The following is a 23,687-nucleotide window of genomic DNA, read 5'->3' as shown; positions in this document are numbered from 1 at the left end:
TCTTTCCTGCATTATTCCTCTAACACGACTACTTCGTCCTTAGGGGAACTTTAGTGCACTTTGCACTCACTTTTCAGGGTCTTGGGGAGGGTTATTTTTCTAACTCTCACTATTTTCTAATAGTCCCAGCGACCCTCTACAAGGTCACATAGGTTTGGGGTCCATTCGTGGTTCGCATTCCACTTTTGGAGTATATGGTTTGTGTTGCCCCTATCCCTATGTTTCCCCATTGCATCCTATTGTAACTATACATTGTTTGCACTGTTTTCTAAGACTATACTGCATATTTTTGCTATTGTGTATATATATCTTGTGTATATTTCCTATCCTCTCACTGAGGGTACACTCTAAGATACTTTGGCATATTGTCATAAAAATAAAGTACCTTTATTTTTAGTATAACTGTGTATTGTGTTTTCTTATGATATTGTGCATATGACACTAAGTGGTACTGTAGTAGCTTCACACGTCTCCTAGTTCAGCCTAAGCTGCTCTGCTAAGCTACCATTATCTATCAGCCTAAGCTGCTAGACACCCTATACACTAATAAGGTATAACTGGGCCTGGTGCAAGGTGCAAGTACCCCTTGGTACTCACTACAAGCCAGTCCAGCCTCCTACATTGGTTGTGCAGTGGTGGGATAAGTGCTTGAGACTACTTACCACTCTTGTCATTGTACTTTTCATAAGAGAAAAATATACAAAACAAGGTCAGTGTATATACACATAGCCAAAAAGTTTTGCATTTCCTCTTTTCACTCTTTTCTAAGTGCTGAAAAGTACTCCTAAACTTTCAAAAAGTTCTTAAAAGTTTAAAAAGTTTTTTCTGTCTTTCCAAAAAGTTCTGAAAACTTTTTTCTCTTTTTCTATCACTTTAACTCTCTCTAAAAAATGTCTGGCACAGGCCAAAGTGTTGATCTGTCCAAACTTGCATATGACAACCTTAGCTGGAAAAGAGCAAGGAGTCTCTGTATAGAGAGAGGATTGAGTGTAGGGAAGAATCCTTCCTTGGAACTGTTACTTAACATGCTTAGAGAACAGGATAAGGCCATAGGTGCCCCATCTGTTGAAAAAGTACCTAATAGTTCTCAATCTGATTCAGGGACTCCCTCAGGAAAAGATTCAGGAAAGAAACTTCCTAGCCTGCCCATTACTAGACAGTCTAGCATAGATGGTAATGATGATGAACCACACCATATAAATTGTGTGGTCTCACATCATAGCAAAAACATTTATTCTCACCATACTGGTAGTAATGTTTCTGTTAACCAAGCTGTTAGGGTGGCTTCTGTAAGGGACAGGTCTCCTTCTGTTCATTCCCATCATAGCTCTGTTTCTAGGAATGTCCCTCCCACCAACCCTGATGACAGAATGTTAGAGAGGGAACTCAATAAATTGAGGGTGGAACAAACCAGACTGAAGCTTAAAAAGCAACAGCTGGATTTGGATAGACAGTCTTTTGAATTAGAGAAGGAAAGACAGAAGTTGGGTTTAGATACCCATGGTGGCAGCAGCAGTATTCCCCATAGTCATCCTGCAAAAGAGCATGATTCCAGGAATCTGCACAAGATAGTTCCCCCTTATAAGGAGGGGGATGACATTAACAAGTGGTTTGCTGCACTTGAGAGGGCCTGTGTTGTACAGGATGTCCCTCAAAGGCAGTGGGCTGCTATCCTATGGCTATCATTTAGTGGAAAAGGTAGGGATAGGCTCCTTACTGTGAAAGAAAATGATGCCAATAACTTTACAGTTCTTAAGAATGCACTCCTGGATGGTTATGGCTTAACCACTGAACAGTACAGGATAAAGTTCAGAGAGACCAAAAAGGAGTCTTCACAAGACTGGGTTGATTTTATTGACCATTCAGTGAAGGCCTTGGAGGGGTGGTTACATGGCAGTAAAGTTACTGATTATGACAGCCTGTATAACTTAATCCTGAGAGAGCATATTCTTAATAATTGTGTGTCTGATTTGTTGCACCAGTACTTGGTGGACTCTGATCTGACCTCTCCCCAAGAATTGGGAAAGAAGGCAGACAAATGGGTCAGAACAAGAGTGAACAGAAAAGTTCATACAGGGGGTGACAAAGATGGCAACAAAAAGAAGGATGGTAAGTCTTCTGACAAGGGTGGGGACAAATCTAAAAATGAGTCTTCATCAGGCCCACAAAAACACTCTGGTGGGGGTGGTGGGTCCAAATCCTCCTTTAATCAGAACAAGGAAAAGAAACCATGGTGCTATTTATGTAAAATAAAAGGCCATTGGACAACAGATCCCAGTTGTCCAAAGAAAGGCACCACAGCTCCTACCACTACAACCCCTACTGCTACACCTAGTGTCCCTACTAATAGCAGTGGTGGTGGGAGCAAACCTACTAATAGCCAATCCAAGGGAGTAGCTGGGCTCACTTTTGGTAACTTAGTTGGGGTTGGTCTGATTAGGGAGACCACAGAGGCTACTTCAGTCTCTGAAGGGGCTATTGATTTAGCCACTTTGGTTGCTTGCCCCCATAACTTGGAGAAGTACAAGCAACTAACCCTAATAAATGGTGTTGAGGTCCAGGCCTACAGGGACACAGGTGCCAGTGTCACAATGGTGATTGAGAAACTGGTGCACCCTGAACAACACATACTTGGACACCAGTACCAAGTAACCAATGCTCACAACATAACACAAAGCCACCCCATGGCTGTTGTAAATCTCAACTGGGGGGGGGGTAACTGGTCCAAAGAAAGTTGTGGTAGCTTCAGAATTACCTGTAGACTGTCTACTAGGGAATGATTTGGAGACATCAGCTTGGTCAGATGTGGAGTTGGAGGCCCATGCAGCAATGCTGGGCATTCCAGGGCATATTTTTGCTTTGACAAGGGCTCAGGCCAAAAAGCAAAAAGGACAGGGAAGCTTGGATCCTGGAACAATGGACCAAGTGCTCCCTACAACTAGGGCTAGTAGAAGCAAACCACTTCCTACTATCCCTCCCTCTACAGTGGATTCTACTTCTGAGGAAGAAGAATTCCCTCCCTGTGCAGAACCTACACCAGAGGAGCTGGAAGCAGACACTGCTGAGCTTTTGGGTGAAGGGGGGCCTGCCAGAGAGGAGCTGAGTGTGGCACAGCAAACCTGTCCCACATTAGAGGGTCTCAGACAGCAAGCTGTCACACAGGCTAATGGGGATGTCAGTGACTCTCACAGAGTTTACTGGGAGGACAACCTCTTGTACACTGAGCATAGGGATCCTAAACCTGGAGCTGCCAGGAGATTAGTGATTCCTCAGGAGTACAGAAAGTTCCTCCTAACACTGGCACATGACATTCCCTTAGCTGGGCATCTAGGACAAATGAAAACTTGGGACAGGCTTGTTCCCCTGTTTCATTGGCCTAGAATGTCTGAGGACACAAAGGAATTTTGTAAGTCCTGTGAAACCTGTCAAGCCAGTGGCAATACAGGTGGCACCCCAAAGGCACCCCTTATCCCACTGCCTGTGGTTGGGGTTCCCTTTGAAAGGGTAGGGGTTGACATAGTTGGCCCCCTTGACCCTCCTACTGCTTCAGGCAATAGGTTTATCTTAGTGGTAGTGGACCATGCCACAAGATATCCTGAAGCTATTCCTTTAAGGACCACTACAGCTCCTGCAGTGGCAAAGGCCCTCCTGGGAATATTTTCCAGGGTGGGCTTCCCAAAGGAAGTGGTATCAGACAGGGGAAGCAATTTCATGTCTGCATACTTAAAGGCCATGTGGAAGGAGTGTGGTGTAACGTACAAGTTCACAACACCCTATCATCCACAAACAAATGGACTGGTGGAGAGATTTAATAAAACTCTCAAAGGCATGATTATGGGTCTCCCTGAAAAACTCCGCAGGAGATGGGATATCCTTCTACCATGCCTCCTTTTTGCCTACAGGGAGGTACCCCAGAAAGGAGTGGGCTTCAGCCCCTTTGAATTTCTTTTTGGACACCCTGTTAGGGGTCCACTCACACTTGTAAAGGAGGGTTGGGAACAACCTTTAAAAGCTCCTAAGCAGGATATTGTGGATTATGTACTTGGCCTCAGATCAAGGATGGCTTAGTACATGAAAAAGGCCAGTAAAAACCTTCAGGCCAGCCAAGAGCTCCAGAAGCAATGGCATGATCAGAAGGCTGTTTTGGTTCAGTACCAACCAGGGCAGAAAGTGTGGGTCTTGGAGCCTGTGGCCCCAAGAGCACTCCAAGATAAATGGAGTGGTCCCCACACAATTGTTGAAAAGAAGGGAGAAGTCACCTATTTAGTTGACTTAGGCACTGCCATGAGTCCCCTTAGGGTGCTCCATGTCAACCGCCTGAAACCCTACTATGACAGGGCTGATCTCACCCTGCTCATGGCAACTGATGAGGGACAGGAAGAAGACAGTGATCCTCTACCTGATCTCTTTTCTTCCACAGAACAAGATGCTCTTGTGGAAGGTGTAGTTTTGGCTGATTGTCTTACTGCTGAGCAGAAAGATAATTGCATAAATCTCCTAGATCAATTCTCTGAACTCTTCTCTACTGTGCCAGGTACCACTTCTTGGTGTGAGCACACTATAGATACTGGAGACAGTTTACCTGTCAAAAGTAAGATCTATAGGCAGCCTGACCATGTCAGGGACTGCATAAAGCAAGAGGTCCAGAAAATGTTAGAACTAGGAGTGGTTGAGCACTCTGACAGTCCATGGGCTTCTCCTGTGGTACTGGTACCAAAACCCAATTCTAAAGATGGAAAGAAGGAAATGCGGTTTTGTGTAGACTATAGAGGTCTCAACTTGGTAGCCAAAACTGATGCTCACCCTATACCCAGGGCAGATGAGCTTATAGATACACTGGCATCTTCCAAGTATCTAAGCACTTTTGATTTGACTGCAGGGTATTGGCAGATCAAATTATCAGAAAATGCTAAACCTAAGACTGCATTTTCTACCATTGGAGGACATTACCAGTTTACTGTAATGCCTTTTGGTTTGAAAAATGCACCTGCCACTTTTCAGAGGTTGGTGAACACAGTCCTGCAAGGGCTGGAAGCTTTCAGTGCAGCATATTTGGACGATATAGCTGTCTTTAGCTCCAGCTGGGATGATCACCTGGTCCACCTATGGAAAGTTTTGGAGGCCCCGCAAAAGGCAGGCCTCACTATCAAGGCTTCAAAGTGCCAGATAGGGCAGGGTAAGGTGGTTTATCTGGGACACCTTGTTGGTGGGGAACAGATTGCACCACTTCAGGGGAAAATCCAAACTATTATTGATTGGGTTCCCCCTACCACTCAGACTCAGGTGAGAGCCTTCCTAGGCCTCACTGGGTATTACAGGAGGTTCATTAAGAACTATGGCTCCATTGCAGCCCCTCTTAATGACCTCACATCCAAGAAAATGCCTAAAAAGGTATTATGGACAGCAAACTGTCAGAAAGCTTTTGAGGAGCTGAAGCAGGCCATGTGCTCTGCACCTGTCCTGAAAAGCCCTTGTTACTCTAAAAAATTCTATGTCCAAACTGATGCATCTGAATTAGGAGTAGGGGCAGTCCTATCACAACTTAATTCTGAGGGCCAGGATCAACCTGTTGCTTTTATTAGTAGAAGGTTGACCCCTAGAGAAAAGCGTTGGTCTGCCATTGAGAGGGAGGCCTTTGCTGTGGTCTGGGCTCTGAAGAAGTTGAGGCCATACCTGTTTGGCACTCACTTCATTGTTCAGACAGACCATAAACCTCTACTTTGGCTAAAACAAATGAAAGGTAAAAATCCTAAATTGTTGAGGTGGTCCATATCCCTACAGGGAATGGACTATACAGTGGAACATAGACCTGGGAGTAGCCACTCCAATGCAGATGGACTCTCCAGATATTTCCACTTAGACAATGAAGACTCATCAGGTCATGGCTAGTCTTATTGTCCTTCGTTTGGGGGGGGGGGTTGTGTAGGAAAGTACCATCTTGCCTGGCATGTTACCCCCATTTTTCACTGTATATATGTTGTTTTAGTTGTATGTGTCACTGGGACCCTGTTCACCAGGGCCCCAGTGCTCATAAGTGTGCCTGAATGTGTTACCTGTGTAGTGACTAACTGTCTCACTGAGGCTCTGCTAATCAGAACCTCAGTGGTTATGCTCTCTCATTTCTTTCCAAATTGTCACTAACAGGCTAGTGACCATTTTTACCAATTTACATTGGCTTACTGGAACACCCTTATAATTCCCTAGTATATGGTACTGAGGTACCCAGGGTATTGGGGTTCCAGGAGATCCCTATGGGCTGCAGCATTTCTTTTGCCACCCATAGGGAGCTCTGACAATTCTTACACAGGCCTTAACGTCCACGTTATTTCACAGCCATTTTACACTGCACTTAAGTAACTTATAAGTCACCTATATGTCTAACCTTTACCTGGTAAAGGTTAGGTGCAAAGTTACTTAGTGTGAGGGCACCCTGGCACTAGTCAAGGTGCCCCCACATTGTTCAGAGCCAATTCCCTGAACTTTGTGAGTGCGGGGACACCATTACACGCGTGCACTACATATAGGTCACTACCTATATGTAGCTTCACAATGGTAACTCCGAATATGGCCATGTAACATGTCTATGATCATGGAATTGCCCCCTCTATGCTATCCTGGCATAGTTGGCACAATCCCATGATCCCAGTGGTCTGTAGCACAGTCCCTGGTACTGCCAAACTGCCCTTCCTGGGGTTTCACTGCAGCTGCTGCTGCTGCCAACCCCTCAGACAGGCATCTGCCCTCCTGGGGTCCAGCCAGGACTGGCCCAGGATGGCAGAACAAAGAACTTCCTCTGAGAGAGGGTGTGACACCCTCTCCCTTTGGAAAATGGTGTGAAGGCAGGGGAGGAGTAGCCTCCCCCAGCCTCTGGAAATGCTTTCTTGGGCACAGATGTGCCCAATTCTGCATAAGCCAGTCTACACCGGTTCAGGGACCCCTTAGCACCTGCTCTGGCACGAAACTGGACAAAGGAAAGGGGAGTGACCACTCCCCTGACCTGCACCTCCCCTGGGAGGTGTCCAGAGCTCCTCCAGTGTGCTCCAGACCTCTGCCATCTTGGAAACAGAGGTGCTGCTGGCACACTGGACTGCTCTGAGTGGCCAGTGCCACCAGGTGACGTCAGAGACTCCTGCTGATAGGCTCCTTCAGGTGTTAGTAGCCTATCCTCTCTCCTAGGTAGCCAAACCCTCTTTTCTGGCTATTTAGGGTCTCTGTCTCTGGGGAAACTTCAGATAACGACTGCAAGAGCTCATCCGAGTTCCTCTGCATCTCCCTCTTCACCTTCTGATAAGGAAACGACTGCTGACCGCGCTGGAAGCCTGCAAACCTGCAACATAGTAGCAAAGACGACTACTGCAACTCTGTAACGCTGATCCTGCCGCCTTCTCGACTGTTTTCCTGCTTGTGCATGCTGTGGGGGTAGCCTGCCTCCTCTCTGCACCAGAAGCTCCGAAGAAATCTCCCGTGGGTCGACGGAATCTTCCCCCTGCAACCGCAGGCACCAAAAAGCTGCATTACCCGTCCCTTGGGTCTCCTCTCAGCACGACGAGCGAGGTCCCTCGAATCCAGCGACTCTGTCCAAGTGACCCCCACAGTCCAGTGACTCTTCAGTCCAAGTTTGGTGGAGGTAAGTCCTTGCCTCACCTTGCTGGGCTGCATTGCTGAGAACCGCGACTTTGCAGCTACTCCGGCCCCTGTGCACTTCCGGCAGAAATCCTTTGTGCACAGCCAAGCCTGGGTCCACGGCACTCTAACCTGCATTGCACGACTTTCTAAGTTGGTCTCCGGCGACGTGGGACTCCTTTGTGCAACTTCGGCGAGCACCATTTCACGCATCCTTGTAGTGCCTGTTTCTGGCACTTCTCTGGGTGCTACCTGCTTCATTGAGGGCTCTTTGTCTTGCTCGACGTCCCCTCTCTCTTCAGGTCTAATATGCGACCTCCTGGTCTCTCCTGGGCCCCAGCAGCGTCCAAAAACGCCAAACGCACGATTTGCGCCTAGCAAGGCTTGTTGGCGTCCATTCGGCGGGATCACACTTCTGCACAACTTTCCACGGCAAGACGAGTTTGTCCACCAAAGGGGAAGTCTCTATCCCTTTTTGTTCCTGCAGAAACCTCAGCTTCTTCTGTCCAGTAGAAGCTTCTTTGCACCCGCAGCTGGCATTTCCTGGGCATTTGCCCATCTCCGACTTGCTTGTGACTTTTGGAATTGGTCCCCTTATTCCACAGGTACCCTAGATTGGAAATCCACAGTTGTTGCATTGCTGGTTTGTGTCTTTCCTGCATTATTCCTCTAACACGACTACTTTGTCCTTAGGGGAACTTTAGTGCACTTTGCACTCACTTTTCAGGGTCTTGGGGAGGGTTATTTTTCTAACTCTCACTATTTTCTAATAGTCCCAGCGACCCTCTACAAGGTCACATAGGTTTGGGGTCCATTCGTGGTTCGCATTCCACTTTTGGAGTATATGGTTTGTGTTGCCCCTATCCCTATGTTTCCCCATTGCATCCTATTGTAACTATACATTGTTTGCACTGTTTTCTAAGACTATACTGCATATTTTTGCTATTGTGTATATATATCTTGTGTATATTTCCTATCCTCTCACTGAGGGTACACTCTAAGATACTTTGGCATATTGTCATAAAAATAAAGTACCTTTATTTTTAGTATAACTGTGTATTGTGTTTTCTTATGATATTGTGCATATGACACTAGGTGGTACTGTAGTAGCTTCACACGTCTCCTAGTTCAGCCTAAGCTGCTCTGCTAAGCTACCATTATCTATCAGCCTAAGCTGCTAGACACCCTATACACTAATAAGGGATAACTGGGCCTGGTGCAAGGTGCAAGTACCCCTTGGTACTCACTACAAGCCAGTCCAGCCTCCTACACTGACTAGCAGGGTCCCAGTGACACATAACAAACATACTAAAAACATAGTGTTTTCACTATGACCACTGGGGCCCAGCCATCAGGATCCCAGTGAGACAGTGAAAACAGTGACAAACACCCTGACATACACTCATAAACAGGCCAAAAGTGGGGGTAACATGGCTAGAAAGTGGCTACTTTCTCACACAACCCCCCTCCCCCCCCAAACGAAGGACATTAAGGCTAACCTTGTCCAGTTGAGACTTTATTGTCTAAGTGTTGATAAGTAGAGAGTAGCTCTGCAATAGACTGGTTACTCCCTTTATCATCCACTATATGGTTACTTCCCTGTGGGGATGTAAACCACCCTGTTGGAAGTTTGTTAGCTAAGCAACAATGTGAAGATGTATTTTCAGAGTTTCTATCAGTAAGTTTTAGTTTAGAGAAGTGGGAATTGTCCACTGAACCTATTTGTAGTGATGGAAATGCCAGACAGGGATGTTGTCTCAGAAAAGCCATAGCTGGGCAAAACCTTTGTCCATATGTCTGGAAGAGAGAACAGGGATGCTGTTTCTCTTGAGTTGGAGCAGGGCAGGGATTCTGTCCTAAGTGTTGTGAGGCAGTGCAGGGTTTCTGCTCTAAAGTTTCTCTGGGAGGGTTGGAGGGATGCTCCATGTTAACTAAAATGGTGCTCTTTTTCTCACCAATGTTAGTTATCCCACAGAGAGGTACTTCTACCTCAGGGAGTACAGCTTTGCCAGCTGATGATTCCCTTGGAACAGGTGCCACCCCAGGAGAGGTTTCTCCCACCACAGGAATGGTATCCTGAATGGTAGGGTGGTTAGGGGATACTGTGATACCCTTTTTACCTGTTGATGGAGAGGGATCCTGAGTTTTCAGGCCTTCTCTCCTTTGCTTTTTCATTTCAGTAGAAATGAGAGGGAACAATTCCTCAGGGATGCCCAGCATGGCTGCATGGGCATAAAACTCTACATCAGCCCAACCTGAGGCCTCTAGGTCATTACCTAAGAGACAGTCTACAGTTAAGCTAGGTGATACCACCACCTGCTTAGGGCCAGTAACTCCACCCCAACTAAACTGAATTATAGCTAAGGGAAGAAACTTAGTGGAGTTATGGACATCAATAATCTTATACTGTTGTCCAATGATGTGTTGTTCAGGAGCCACTAGGTTTTCAGTCACCAAAGTGATACTGGCACCTGTGTCCCTGTAGGCCAAGGCCTCAACACCATTTATTGAAACTGTCTGCCTGTACTTATCCATTGTAAGGGGACAAGCAGCCAGTGTGGCAAGGCCAATGCCACTAGGTGTGACAGAAACTGTCTTGGGACTGACTACCCCAGTTTCTATGATGGACCCATAAGTGAACCCAACTACACCCTTTGCTTGACTGTTGCCAGCAGTCCCACCACTAGTACCACTACTGCTAGGGGCACTAGAGCTTGATGTATTAGTGGTGGTAGGCTCAGGGGGTTTACCTGGACAGGACTTATCCCCTGGCCTATGGCCTCTATTTTTACACACAAAGCACCAAGGCTTTTTAAATTGTGTAGGTTGAGAAGAAGAGGAAGAATTTGTTTTATCTCCACCCCCTGAAGAGTGTTTAAGATTTGAAGTGGAATCTTTGGTTTTACCCTTATCCCCATGCTTATCTTGAGATTTTTCACCATCTTTCTCTGAAGGTTTACCATCCTTCTTCTTGCCATCTTTGTCACCCCCTGTATGAACTTTTCTGTTCACTCTTGTTCTGACCCATTTGTCTGCCTTCTTTCCCAATTCTTGGGGAGAGGTCAGATCAGAGTCTACCAAGTACTGGTGCAACAAATCTGACACACAATTATTAAGAATATGCTCTCTCAGGATTAAGTTATACAGGCCTTCATAGTCAGTCACTTTACTGCCATGTAACCACCCTTCCAAGGACTTCACTGAATGGTCAATGAAATCAACCCAATCTTGTGAAGACTCCTTTTTGGTCTCTCTGAACTTTATCCTGCATTGTTCAGTGGTTAAGCCATAACCATCAAGGAGTGCATTCTTAAGAATAGTGAAACTGTTGGCATCACTTTCTTTCACAGTAAGGAGTCTGTCTCTACCCTTACCACTAAATGATAGCCATAGGATAGCAGCCCACTGCCTTTGAGGGACATCTCGAACAACACAAGCCCTCTCAAGTGCAGCAAACCACTTGTTAATGTCATCCCCCTCTTTGTAAGGGGGAACTATCTTGTGCAGATTCCTGGAATCATGCTCTTTTACAGGATGACTATGGGGAATACTGCTGCTGCCACCATGGGTGTTTAAACCAAGCTTCTGTCTTTCTTTTTCAATCTCTAGAGATTGTCTATCTAAATCCAGCTGTTGCTTCTTAAGCTTCAGTCTGGAAGTCTCCACTCTCAATTTATTGAGCTCCCTTTCCACATTCTGTCATCAGGGTGGGTGGGAGGGACATGTCTAGAAACAGAAGTGTGATGAGAATGGACAGAAGGAGACCTGTCCCTAACAGAGGGAACCTTAACAAGTTTACTAACAGTATAATGTGAGAGTCCATCATCTGTATGATGAGACCTCCTACTGTGATGAGAGACCACACTATTTGTATGGTGTGACTCTGCATCATCTTCAACCCTGCTAGGCTGTCTGATACTGGGCAGGCTGGGAAGTTTCCTTACTGAATCTGTCTGCAGGGGTGTCCCTGGATCAGACAGAGAACCATCAACTACTTTTTCAACAGATTGGGCACTTATGGCCTTATCTTGTTCTCTAAGCATGTTAAGTAACAGTTCTAATGACGGATTCTTCCCTACACTCAAACCTCTTTCTACGCAGAGACTCCTTGCTCCTTTCCAGCTAAGGTGATCATATGCAAGTTTGGACAGATCAACATTTTGGCCTGTGCCAGACATTTTTAGAAAGAGTTAAGTGATAGAAAAAGTGAAGAAAAAGTTTTTCAGAACTTTTAGAAAGACAGAAAAAAACTTTTTAAACTTTTTAGAACTTTTTAGAAAGTTTAGAAGTACTTTTCAGCACTTAGAAAACAGTGAAAAGAGGAAATGCAAAACTTTTTAGTTATGTGTACATACACTGAACTTGTTTTGTATATTTTTCTCTTATGAAAAGTACAATGTCAAGAGTGGTAAGTAGTCTCAAAGCACTTATCCCACCGCTGCACAACCAATGTAGGAGGCTGGACTGGCTTGTAGTGAGTACCAAGGTGTACTTACACCTTGCACCAGGCCCAGGTATCCCTTATTAGTGTATAGGGTGTCTAGCAGCTTAGGCTGATAGATAATGGTAGCTTAGCAGAGCAGCTTAGGCTGAACTAGGAGACGTGTGAAGCTACTACAGTACCACAAATGATTATGCACAATATCATAAGAAAACACAATACACAGTTATACTAAAAATAAAGGTACTTTATTTTTATGACAATATGCCAAAAGTATCTCAGTGAGTACCCTCAGTATGAGGATAAGAAATATACACAAGATATATGTACACAATACCAAAAATATGCAGTATAGTCTTAGAAAACAGTGCAAACAGTGTAAAATTACAATAGGATGCAATGTAGGCACATAGGGATAGGGGCAACACAAACCATATACTCCAAAAGTGGAATGCGAATCACGAATGGACCCCAAACCTATGTGACCTTGTAGAGGGTCGCTGGGACTATTAGAAAATAGTAAGGGTTAGAAAAATACCCCACCCCAAGACCCTGAAAAGTGAGTGCAAAGTGCACTAAAGTTCCCCTAAAGACACAGAAGTCGTGATAGAGGAATAATGCAAGGAAAACACAAATCAGCAATGCAACAACAATGGATTTCCAATCGAGGGTACGTGTGGAACAAGGGGACCGGGTCCAAAAGTCACAAGCAAGTCGGAGATGGGCAGATGCCCAAGAAATGCCAACTGTTGGTGCAAAGAAGCTCTTACTGGGCTGAAGAACTGTGAATACTGCAGGAACGACAAGGGCTAGAGACTTCCCCTTTGGAGGATGGATCCCCCACGCCTTGGAGAGTCGTGCAGAAGTGTTTTCCCGCCGGATGGACGCCAACAAGCCTTGCTAGCTGCAAGTCATGCGGTTAGCGTTTTTGGATGCTGCTGTGGCCCAGGAAGGACCAGGACGGTGCAAATTGGACCAGGAAGTAGAGGGGAAGTCGTGCAAGACAAGGAGCCCTCACAGCAGCAGGTAACACCCGGAGAAGTGCCAGAAACAGGCACTACAAGGATGTGTGAAACGGTGCTCACCTCAAGTCACACAAAGGAGTCCCACGTCGCCGGAGAACAACTTAGGAAGTCGTGCAATGCAGGTTAGAGTGCCGGGGACCCCAGCTTGGGGGTGCACAAAGGATTTCCGCCGAAAGTGCACGGGAGCCGGAGAAGTTGCAAAAGTCACGAAAACCAACAATGCAGTCTGGCGTGGGGAGGCAAGGACTTACCTCCACCAAACTTGGACTGAAGAGTCACTGGACCGTGGGGGTTACTTGGACAGTCTTGCTGGATTCAAGGGACCTCGCTCGTCGTCGTGAGAAGAGACCCAAGGGACTGTGATGCAGCTTTTTGGTGCCTGCGTTGGCAGGAGGAAGATTCCGTCGACCCACGGGAGATTTCTTCGCAGCTTCTGATGCAGAGAGGAGGCAGACTACCTCCACAGGATGCACCACCAAGAAAATCAGTCGAGAAGGCAGCAGGAGCGGCGTTACAATGTTGCAGTAGTCGTCTTAGCTACTTTGTTGCAGTTTTGCAGGCTTCCAGCGCGGTCAGCAGTCGATTTCTTGGCAGAAGGTGAAGAGGGAGATACAGAGGAACTCTGATGAGCTCTTGCATTCGTTATCTGAGGAATCCCCAAAGAAAGAGACCCTAAATAGCCAAAAAAGAGGGTTTGGCTACTTAGGAGAGAGGATAGGCTACTAACACCTGAAGGAGCCTATCAGAAGGAGTCTCTGACGTCAGCAGTGGGTACTGGCCACTCAGAGCAGTCCAGTGTGCCAGCAGCACCTCTGTTTCCAAGATGGCAGAGGTCTGGAGCACACTGGAGGAGCTCTGGGCACCTCCCAGGGGAGGTGCAGGTCAGGGGAATGGTCACTCCCCTTTACTTTGTCCAGTTTCGCGCCCAGGCAAGGCTGAGGGGTCCCTGAACCGGTGCAAACTGGCTTATGCAGAATTGGGCACCTCTGTGCCCAACAAAGCATTTCCAGAGGCTGGGGGAGGCTACTCCTTCCCTGCCTTCACACCATTTTCCAAAGGGAGAGGGTGTAACACCCCCTCTCTGAGGAAGTCCTTTGTTCTGCCATCCTGGGCCAGGCCTGGCTGGACCCCAGGAGGGCAGAAGCCTGTCTGTGGGGTTGGCAGCAGCAGCAGCTGCAGTGTAACCCCAGAAAAGGCAGTTTGGCAGTACCAGGGTCTGTGCTACAGACCACTGGGAGCATGGAATTGTGCCAACTATGCCAGGATGGTATAGAGGGGGCAATTCCATGATCTTAGACATGTTACATGGCCATATTCGGAGTTACCATTGTGAAGCTACACATAGGTAGTGACCTATGTATAGTGCACGAATGTAATGGTGTCCCCGCACTCACAAAGTCGGGGAATTTGCCCTGAACAATGTGGGGGCACCTTGGCTAGTGCCAGGGTGCCCACACACTAAGTAACTTTGCACCTAACCTTTACCAGGTAAAGGATAGACATATAGGTGACTTATAAGTTACTTAAGTGCAGTGAAAATGGCTGTGAAATAATGTGGGCATTATTTCACTCAGGCTGCAGTGGCAGGTCTGTGTAAGAATTGTCAGAGCTCCCTATGGGTGGCAAAAGAAATGCTGCAGCCCATAGGGATCTCCTGGAACCCCAATACCCTGGGTACCTCAGTACCACATACTAGGGAATTAGCCAATGTAAATTGGTAAAATTGGTCACTAGCCTGTTAGTGACAATTTGAAAGTAATGAGAGAGCATAACCACTGAGGTTCTGGTTAGCAGAGCCTCAGTGAGACAGTTAGGCACCACACAGGGAACACATACATGCATTCTTATGAGCACTGGGGCCCTGTGTGACAGGGTCCCAGTGACACATACATATAGGCCACAAACTTATGAGCACTGGGGTCCTGACCAGCAGGGTCCCAGTGACATATAACAAACATACTGAAAACATAGTGATTTCACTATGAGCACTGGGGCCTAGCCATCAGGATCCCAGTGAGACAGTGAAAACAGTGACAAACACCCTGACATACACTCACAAACAGGCAAAAAGTGGGGGTAACAAGGCTAGAAAGAGGCTACTTTCTCACAATATCCTATTGGCAAACAAGGACTGGCCACCCGAACACGTCTGTAAGCTCCCACATGGGACAAATGTCATTCTACCTTCTTTCTCAGATCTTGTTCCGGAGGTGGTCAAGGAAGCCTACCCTGTCGACTGTGCTTTGGCGCAGGCGCCCACGCTATACCGCAACTACGTAGGGTGTGATAGAGATTCCCTCTACCATGTAATACCTATCAGGTCTACATCCCAGCCTCAGCCCCAATATCCTGTTAAACACGACGTTAAAAAGCTTTAGTGAGGGAGATCCTCACTCAGCTCGAGTACCAGATGGTAATAGATCCCTGTGTCTCTGAAATTAATAACCTGTTATTCCCGGTGGCAAAACCAGAACATTCATATAGAATAGTCTTAGATTACATGCACTTAAACAATTACACATGCACATATACAATACAAAATGATCACAGCACCGCAATCATTAACAATGTATTACATAAAAAATTCAAAACAACCTTGGATATTTCCAACGTTTTTGTTCTGACAAACCTTAGCGCATGAACCTGAGTGCAATCTCATTTGGTTCACAAAAATGTCTTTGCCATTTGCCCCAGGACTATAGGAAAAGCCCAGGGTTGTTCTCGGCCCATGTATGTGAGAAAGTAGCCTCTTTTTAGCATGGTTTCCCCCACTTTTGGCCTGTTTATGGGTGGGTGTCAGTGTGTTTTTACTGTCTCCCTGGGATCCTGCTAGCCAGGACCTCAGTGCTCATAGTTTGTGGCCTATGTGTGTGTTGTCAGTAGTGCTTAACTGTGTCACTGAGGCTCTGCTAACCAGAACTCCAACTCTCTCTACTTCCGAATTAGTCATTATAGTTTGGTGACTTCATATTCCAATTCCAATTGGCACACTGGACCCCCCGTTATAAGTCCCTGGTATAGGTACCTAGGTACCTAGGGCATTGGGGTTCCAGGAGACCCTTATAGCTGCATCATTTCTTTTGCCACCCATAAAGAGCTCAGACAAACCTTTCTTCAGGACTACCACTGCAGCCTGAGTGAAATAGTGCCCACACTATTTCACAGACATTTTAACCAAACTTAAGTAACTTATAAGTCACCTATATGTCTAACCTTCATTTACTGAAGGCTAGGTGAAAAGTTACTAGGTGTGAGGGCACCCTTGCACTAACAAAGGTGCCCCCATGCTGTCCAGGGCCAATTACCCGGACTTCGTTAGTACGGGGACACCATTACACACGTGCACTACACATAGGTCAATACCTATATGTAGCTTCACAATGGTAAGTCCGAATATGGCCATGTGAGATGTCTAAGATCATGGCATTGTCCCCCCATTCCAAAAATGGTATTGGGGGGCCAATCCCATACATCCTGGGGGCTCCACCATGGACTCAAGTATTGCCAAACCAGCTCTCTGAGGCCTTCACTGCAGCTACAGCTGCTGCCACCTCACAGACAGGGTTCTGCCCTCCTGGGTCTGAGCAGCTCAGTCCCAGGAAGGCAGAACAATGAATTTCCTTTGGGAGGAGGGTGTTACGCCCTCTCCCTTTGGTAATAAGTGTTACAGGCTTAGGAGGGGTAGCCTCCCAGAGCCTCTGGAAATGCTTTGAAGGGCACAGATGGTGCCCATTTCTGCATAAGCCAGTCTACACCGGTTCAGGGACCCTCCAGTCCCTGCTCTGGAGCGAAACTGGACAAAGGAAAGGGGAGTGACCACTCTCAAGTCCATCACCACCCCAGGGGTGGTGCCCAGAGCTCCTCCAGAATGTCCCTGGGTTTTGCCATCTTGGGTTCCAAGTTGGTAGGGAACTCTGGGAGCATCTGAGTGGCCACTGCCAGCAGGTGACGTCAGTGACCTCCCCTGATAGGTGCTTACCTGGTTAGGTGACTAATATCCCTTTCAGGGCTATTCAGGGTCTCTCCTCTGGGTGTTTCTTCAGATTCAGATTGCAAGACTCCAGCAGGAATCCTCTGCATCCTTTACTTCATCTTCTACCAACGGAAACGCAGCTGAACCCTCCAGGAACTCTACAAACTGCAACAAAGAAGCAAAGACAACTTCTGCAACATTGTATCTTCAGCTCCGGCCAGCAACTGCAACTGTTTCTAGGTCGTGCATCCCCTGAGGGCTGCCTGTCTTTAGCCTGCACCAGAAGAACCAAAGGAATCTCTCATGGAGTGACTTGAGTCACTTCTCTGCTTCAGCAGGCACCTCTCTGCAGCGACGACCGGTGGCGTGGTTCCCCTCAGCAGAAAATGAGCCTGGATCCAGCAGCACAGATGGTGGACTAAAGTGAGCCCGACATTCCCAAGGTCCAGATGTCCAACTTTTGTGGAGGTAAGAGCTTGCTTCCCCACGCAAGACAGTACCCCTGTGCACCACTTGACTTTCAGTTGCCAAGGCATGTGTGCAACATTCCAAGAAGTACTTTATGCACAGCACAGCTTAGGCCCCCAGCACTCCATCCTGTGACGCAAAGCTTTCTGAGTAGTTCTCCGGTAGCGAGGGATCCCTTTGTGTAGTGCTGCGTGGGCTTCCATTTGCACCTTCTTTGTCCCCATGCTGTGGGACTCCTATGCATGCTGCCTGATCTTCTGAGGGCTCTCTGGGTTACCGAGAGCCCCCTCAGTCTCCTCCTCCTGGGTAGATGCCTCCAGGTCCCTCCTGGTCCCGGGCAGCGCCATTTTCTACTAACCGTGAGCTTTGCATCTGCCAAGGCTTGTTGGCGGAATCCAGTGACACAAACCAGACTGCAATCATCCATCTGGTGTGGGACATCTTCTGCACCAACCAGGAACCTGCATCTGTCTTCTTGGGTGCATACCTGACTTTGTGGTTCTTCTTTTGCACCTTCGTCTGGGTTGGCAGGGGCTCCTGTTCTCCCTGGACTCTTCAGTGCTTCTTAGACTTGGTCCCCTTATTCCACAGAACTTCAGGTCCAGGAATCGTTGGTGTCTTGCAGTCTCTTCTGGTTCTTGTATAATCTTCTATCACAACTTCTTGTGTTTTTCAGGAAACTTACTGTGATTTACTCCTGCTTCGTGGGCTCTGGGGTTGGTTCTAGTACTTACCTTTGGTGTTTTCTTACACTACCAGCGTCCCTCTACACACTACACTTGCCTAGGTGGGAAACCGACTTTCGCATTCCACTATTTTAGTATAAACGGTTTGTATTCCCTCTAGGCCCATTGCAACCTATCGTGATTTTCACTATTTGCGCTGTTTTCTGACTGTGTACTTACCTGTTTTTGGATACTAGTGTAAATACTGTGTATATTACTTACCTCATAAGAGAGTATAGTCTCTAAAGTATTTTTGGGATTTGTGTCACCGAATATATTACCTTTATTTTTGTAAAACTGAGTATTGTCTTTCATGTGTGTGAGTACTGTGTGACCACTGTGGTATTGCATGAGCTTTGCATGTCTCCTAGATAAGCCTTGGCTGCTCAGCTACAGCTACCCCTAGACTGCCTGACTGCTAGACACTGACTGCATTTCACTAATAAGGGATAACTGGACCTGGTATAAGGTGTAAGTACCTTTGGTACCCACTACAAACCAGGCCAAACCCACTACAAACCAGGCCAGCCTCCTACAGTGCCCTAACCCTTTACGTAAACATGCATGTAAACATACTGTTTCTCACTCTGTATGTGTCCCAGCCCTGGCTCTAAGCACACCTTCAAACGTACAGTTGCCCTGATGTTATCTTTCACCATATATGTGCCCTAACCTTCTTTCTCTTCTGTGCCCTAAACTGGCATCTACAGGTAAACCTAAACTTTTCTCTAAACATACCTGTGGTCTAATACTATCTCTAAACATGTGTTCCCTAATCCTGTCTCATTAAATTCTAGTGCTCTGCCCCTTTTTCTAAACATACATGTGCCCTAACCCAGTCTGTCGCCATGCATGAGACCTTACCCTTTCCATAAACATACTTGTAACCTAATCTTTTCTACATACAAGTGGGTATGACGTGTTTCTACATTGGTGAGACTCACTGGTGAGACGTGCTGTAATAACATGCCTTATTTTTGTTTCTTTTGGCAGCTTCACATATTTAGACATTTTTGCCCAAAAGCTGCAGCCTCTGATTCCTTAGTGGAGAACCCAGTAGTTGCTAAAGTAGAAAGTTCAAAGGATGTGATCACGGAATACATAAAGCACTTTGTGCCATTGAAGGACCCCTTACAAAGGAAGGTGCAGTCTAATGAAGAACTGATAAAACACATCATCAGTGAGATAGACCAACTGGTGCCCAAGGTATCGTTCACACACATGGACAACACAACGTGTGTTGGGAAGAGCCGGGTGTCCATCCTGAACCCCAAAGACAGATACTGCACTGGAGACAACCTGACGTTGCAGATCGACATGTATGACTACTTGGGGAACCGGAAGAAATATGGAGGTGACTTCCTTCGAGCCAGAATCTACTCACCACATCTTGGTGCTGGAGCTTCTGGGAAGATAACAGACTTTCGCAATGGATCCTACCTTGTGCATTTAACCTTATTCTGGGAGGGAAAGGTGAAGATTTCCCTGCTTCTCATCCACCCCAGCGAAGCTGTGGTTGCTCTGTGGAGGGGGAGAAACTCTGGTTTTAAGTATGTGAACCACAGGGCCAAGTTTAGCAGCCCAACGCAGAGCATTGACACTGCATGTGGGTATGACTTGCACACCGAAGAGGAAGTGTGCGAATACATGGGGAAGAAGGATGAGTACCCCTTCTACTGCGTAAAACCTCAACAGATGTCCTGCAGCTCTTTAACCCATGTGGCCAGCTCCTTCACGCAACACTCCTACCTCACTGCCCTGGAGAAGCCGCTCTTTGACAGGTGAATACTGCATGCAATCCATAGTTACAACTTAGATGTTAACATGGTCCTTCCTCACTGACCTGGAGAGACCACTCTTCGACAGGTGGGTACTGCATGCAATCCAGAGTTACAGCTGTGAAGTTAAAATGAGAAAAAACAACAGACGATGGACGGAATGCAGAGCAAAACAAACATTCACTCCTAGTCACAAATCGGGGTTTTAATTTTAATTTAATCCGTCAGTTTTTTTGCTTGCCATGCCATTCCAGTTTGGACCTAGCTATCTGCAAATCAGTCTTGACCCTGTTCCCCCATGGAACAGTCCAGCCCAATCTGCCAGGCCCTCCCTGCATTTTGTGTTGCAAAAATCGCCCTAAGTGGGAAGGGTAAGCCAGAGGTGGATCTCTTGCTCACTGTGCCACTGGATTCAAACTAGCTTTGCTGATGAAGAGTGATTTCCTGAAACTGGTCCCAGGATGCTTGTTTGTGGTCCAGGGAAGACCTGGCCTGGCAGATCAGGCTGGACTGTTCCCATGGGAAACAGGGTCAAGACTGATTTACATATGGCTGGGTCTAAAGTGGGGTGGCATGGTGAGCAAAAGAAAGATGAATTAAACCCAGATCTGTGTCTGGGGGTGAGTGTTTGGAAAGTTTCAACACTCTGTCCATCATCCTTTCGTGTTGCGATGTTAACATGTCCTAATTCACCAACCTCAAGAGGCCACTCTTCGACGGGTGAGTACTGCATGCAATCCAGATTTACAGCTGTCATGTTAACATGGTGCTACCTCACCAACTTGGAGAGACCACTCTTTGATGGGTAGGTACTCCATGTCCATTCTAGAATTACAGATGTGTTTTGATAGCTATGACATTGACGTGATTTATACCTCACAAAGCCCCTGTTTCATGGGTAAGTGTTGTGTTCTGGTTGTTCCGCCGCTGAAGCAAGCCTCAGATGATCCAATGTTCAAGGAGCTTGTAAGGGGAGCATCGGAAGGGATGCATGTTGCAGCTCTCTACTGCCCACAGTGCGTGTACTTTGCTGTTGGGTGTGGCTGGAGTCCCTTGATTGGGGCTATTGGGTGAGTGGTTTTGGCTGGAGGGGGAAGTGGGTGTTCCGTGTCCTGCCAGCTGTAGTACAAAGAGTAGAATGAAGGGAGTGGTGGAAATCTTATTTGTCCTGACAAGACAGAACTCTAGGCCCCATCAGGCATGGGTTGAAGATCTTTGAGGGTACCCGTGGTCAAGGCCACAGCCTGTCTCCCCCGGGTAGCTTCCTGCAGGTGGCATGAGCACAGTGGCTGAGGGACAGAGAGAGGTTGAGAACACTAAGGTGGCAGGGTTCTAGGGGTAGCTGTAGGAAAGTACTATCTTGCCTGGCATGTTACCCCCGTTTTTACTGTATGTATGTTTGTTTCTGTCTGTGTCACTGGGATCCTGCTAGCCAGGACCCCAGTGCTCATAACGTGTGCCCTGTATGTGTTCCCTGTGTGGTGCCTAACTGGATCACTGAGGCTCTGCTATCCAGAACCTCAGTGTTTATGCTCTCTCTGCTTTTAAAATTGTCACTGCAGGCTAGTGACTAATTTGACCAATTCTGATTGGCACACTGGAACACCCTTATAACTCCTGTGTATATGGTACCTAGGTACCCAGGGTATTGGGGTTCCAGGAAATCCCTATGGGCTGCAGCATTTCTTTTGCCACCCATAGGGAGCTCAGACAGTTCTTACACAGGACTGCCACTGCAGTCTGAGTGAAATAACGTCCACGTTATTTCATAGCCATTGTACACTGCACTTAAGTAACTTATAAGTCACCTATATGTCTAACCCTCACTTAGTGAAGGTTAGGTGCAAAGTTACTATATTTTGCGAGGGAAGCCTTACTGACTTCTCGTTGTTGATCAAGAACCCAAGGTCTTGAAGAATTTGAATCGCCCAGGAGAGGTGAAGGAGGACCAACTCTCTGGATTGTGCCATGATCAAAATATCGTCGAGATAAATGATGAGGCGCACGCCTCTTTCTCGAAGGAATTGGGCCACTGGATGGAGGAGTTTCATGAAGCACCATGGGGCGGAGGAAAGACCAAAGGGAAGTACCTTGAATTCGTACCTTAGGTTTTTCCACTGAAACTGAAGGAACCGCCGGTGCGGAGAAAAAATGGGGACCGAAAGATAGGCGTCTTTGAGATCTAGTCGCACTGACCAATCTTTCTCTTGAAGGAGATCTCTCAACATATGGATACCCTCCATCTTGAAATGATGATAGACTATCCAGTGGTTGAAGTCTTTTAGATTTAGTACCAAGCGAAAACCTCCTACTTTCATTTGCACCAAAAAGAGGGTACTGACGAACCCTTTTGGATGCGAGTTCGCAAGTACTATCGCCTGTTTGCACAAAAGACTTTGGATTTCTGCATCTATAAAATTGCTTTCTGTTAGGGAAAAAAGGAGAGGAAACGGAGGACAACTCTGTCGAGGGGTGTCGTAAAATTCTAGTTTGTAACCTCGGACTGTCTGAAGGACCCAAGGATCTTGAGAAATGCGCTCCCAAGATTGGGCGTGTTTCTCCAATCTCCCCCCAAGAATCACATCCGAAAAATGAATAATTCTCACCTGCATTGGTATCTTGGGTTCGCTCTGAACCACGATTTCTGAAGCCACGTCCCCGGCCTCGTCGACCTCTGGAGGGATAGAAGCCTAAAGGTTGATAGTATCCCTGACCTCTAGGAGTGTAGTTGGGAGAGGTCTGTTGGAAACCACGGCCTGACGCTCGACCTCTGTAGCGTCCGGCCCTGTTAAAAAGGCCACCTATGAACATTCGTTTCATGGAGGATTGAGCCTTGTCAAGGGCCGTAAAGGTGGAGACGTACTTGCCCAAGTCTTTCACAAATTTCTCTCTGAATAGGAGACCATTGGCTAGGGGACTCGGTTCAGTGGGTGCTAACTCCGCTAATTTAGGGTCTATCCGCATGAGAAAGGATTTTCTGCATTCAGAAGACATGGCGCAATTAACATTCCCTTAAAGACAGATGGCTCTTTGGGCCCATTCTAGCACATTTTGCGGGTCTAAGATCGAATTGGTCTCTTTAGCTTGTACTGCGAGACCCAGAATCTTTGTAATGGGGCCAGACAGGTCCAGTAATTTATCCTGGCATCCTTTCCAGGCCCGATCCAGGCCTTTCTTGGGATCCTTAGTAAACTTTTTGAGAAATGTCGCCACACTGGGATCAAGTTCCGGCGTGTCAGCTACCTTACCCACCAAAGAGGGGCGGGGACATTCTGACCGAAGAACACTCCGAACATCCTTATCAAAGCCCTTACAAAGTCTATCTTGTACATAATGAGCTACTTCAGAGCAAGGGACCCATTCCGTTGACCTAGGGTGCACAATGTTCTCTGGGTCAAAAAGTAGATTTCCCTGAAGGGATCCTTCATCGACAGCATAACGTTTAGATTTTCGTTTCCATTTGCCTGAGAGCTTGGGTTCTGATATATCTGAATCCGAGTGAGAGTCGGAAGATTGAGACAGATCCTTATGTGAGTCTGAGGGAGTAGGAAGGTTATCAGAAGGAGGGAGAAGATCCGAGCTATATTCGTGGTCATTTAACACAGCTGAGGCCATTTGGGAAAGGATCTCTCCTGAGGATAAAGGGCCCGCCGG

At 46.9% G+C, this 23,687-nt stretch overlaps 1 protein-coding gene across 2 annotated transcripts in view; it reads left to right on the top strand.

The window, feature by feature from the left end:
- The window catches only part of LOC138295311 (NXPE family member 4-like), a 237,565-nt gene that overhangs the window by 152,356 nt on the left and 61,522 nt on the right, over positions 1-23,687 (top strand). For both annotated transcript variants that reach the window (XM_069233527.1, XM_069233528.1), the window contains one exon: positions 19,249-20,036. In XM_069233527.1, the coding sequence (XP_069089628.1) occupies positions 19,249-20,036 (788 nt within the window). The remainder of the gene's footprint in view (positions 1-19,248; positions 20,037-23,687) is intronic.

This window comes from Pleurodeles waltl, chromosome 5 (assembly GCF_031143425.1).
Source record: "Pleurodeles waltl isolate 20211129_DDA chromosome 5, aPleWal1.hap1.20221129, whole genome shotgun sequence".
Lineage (NCBI taxonomy): Eukaryota > Metazoa > Chordata > Amphibia > Caudata > Salamandridae > Pleurodeles > Pleurodeles waltl.
The sequence above is the reverse complement of the archived record's forward strand: the minus strand, read 5'-3'. Positions and strand labels throughout refer to the sequence as shown.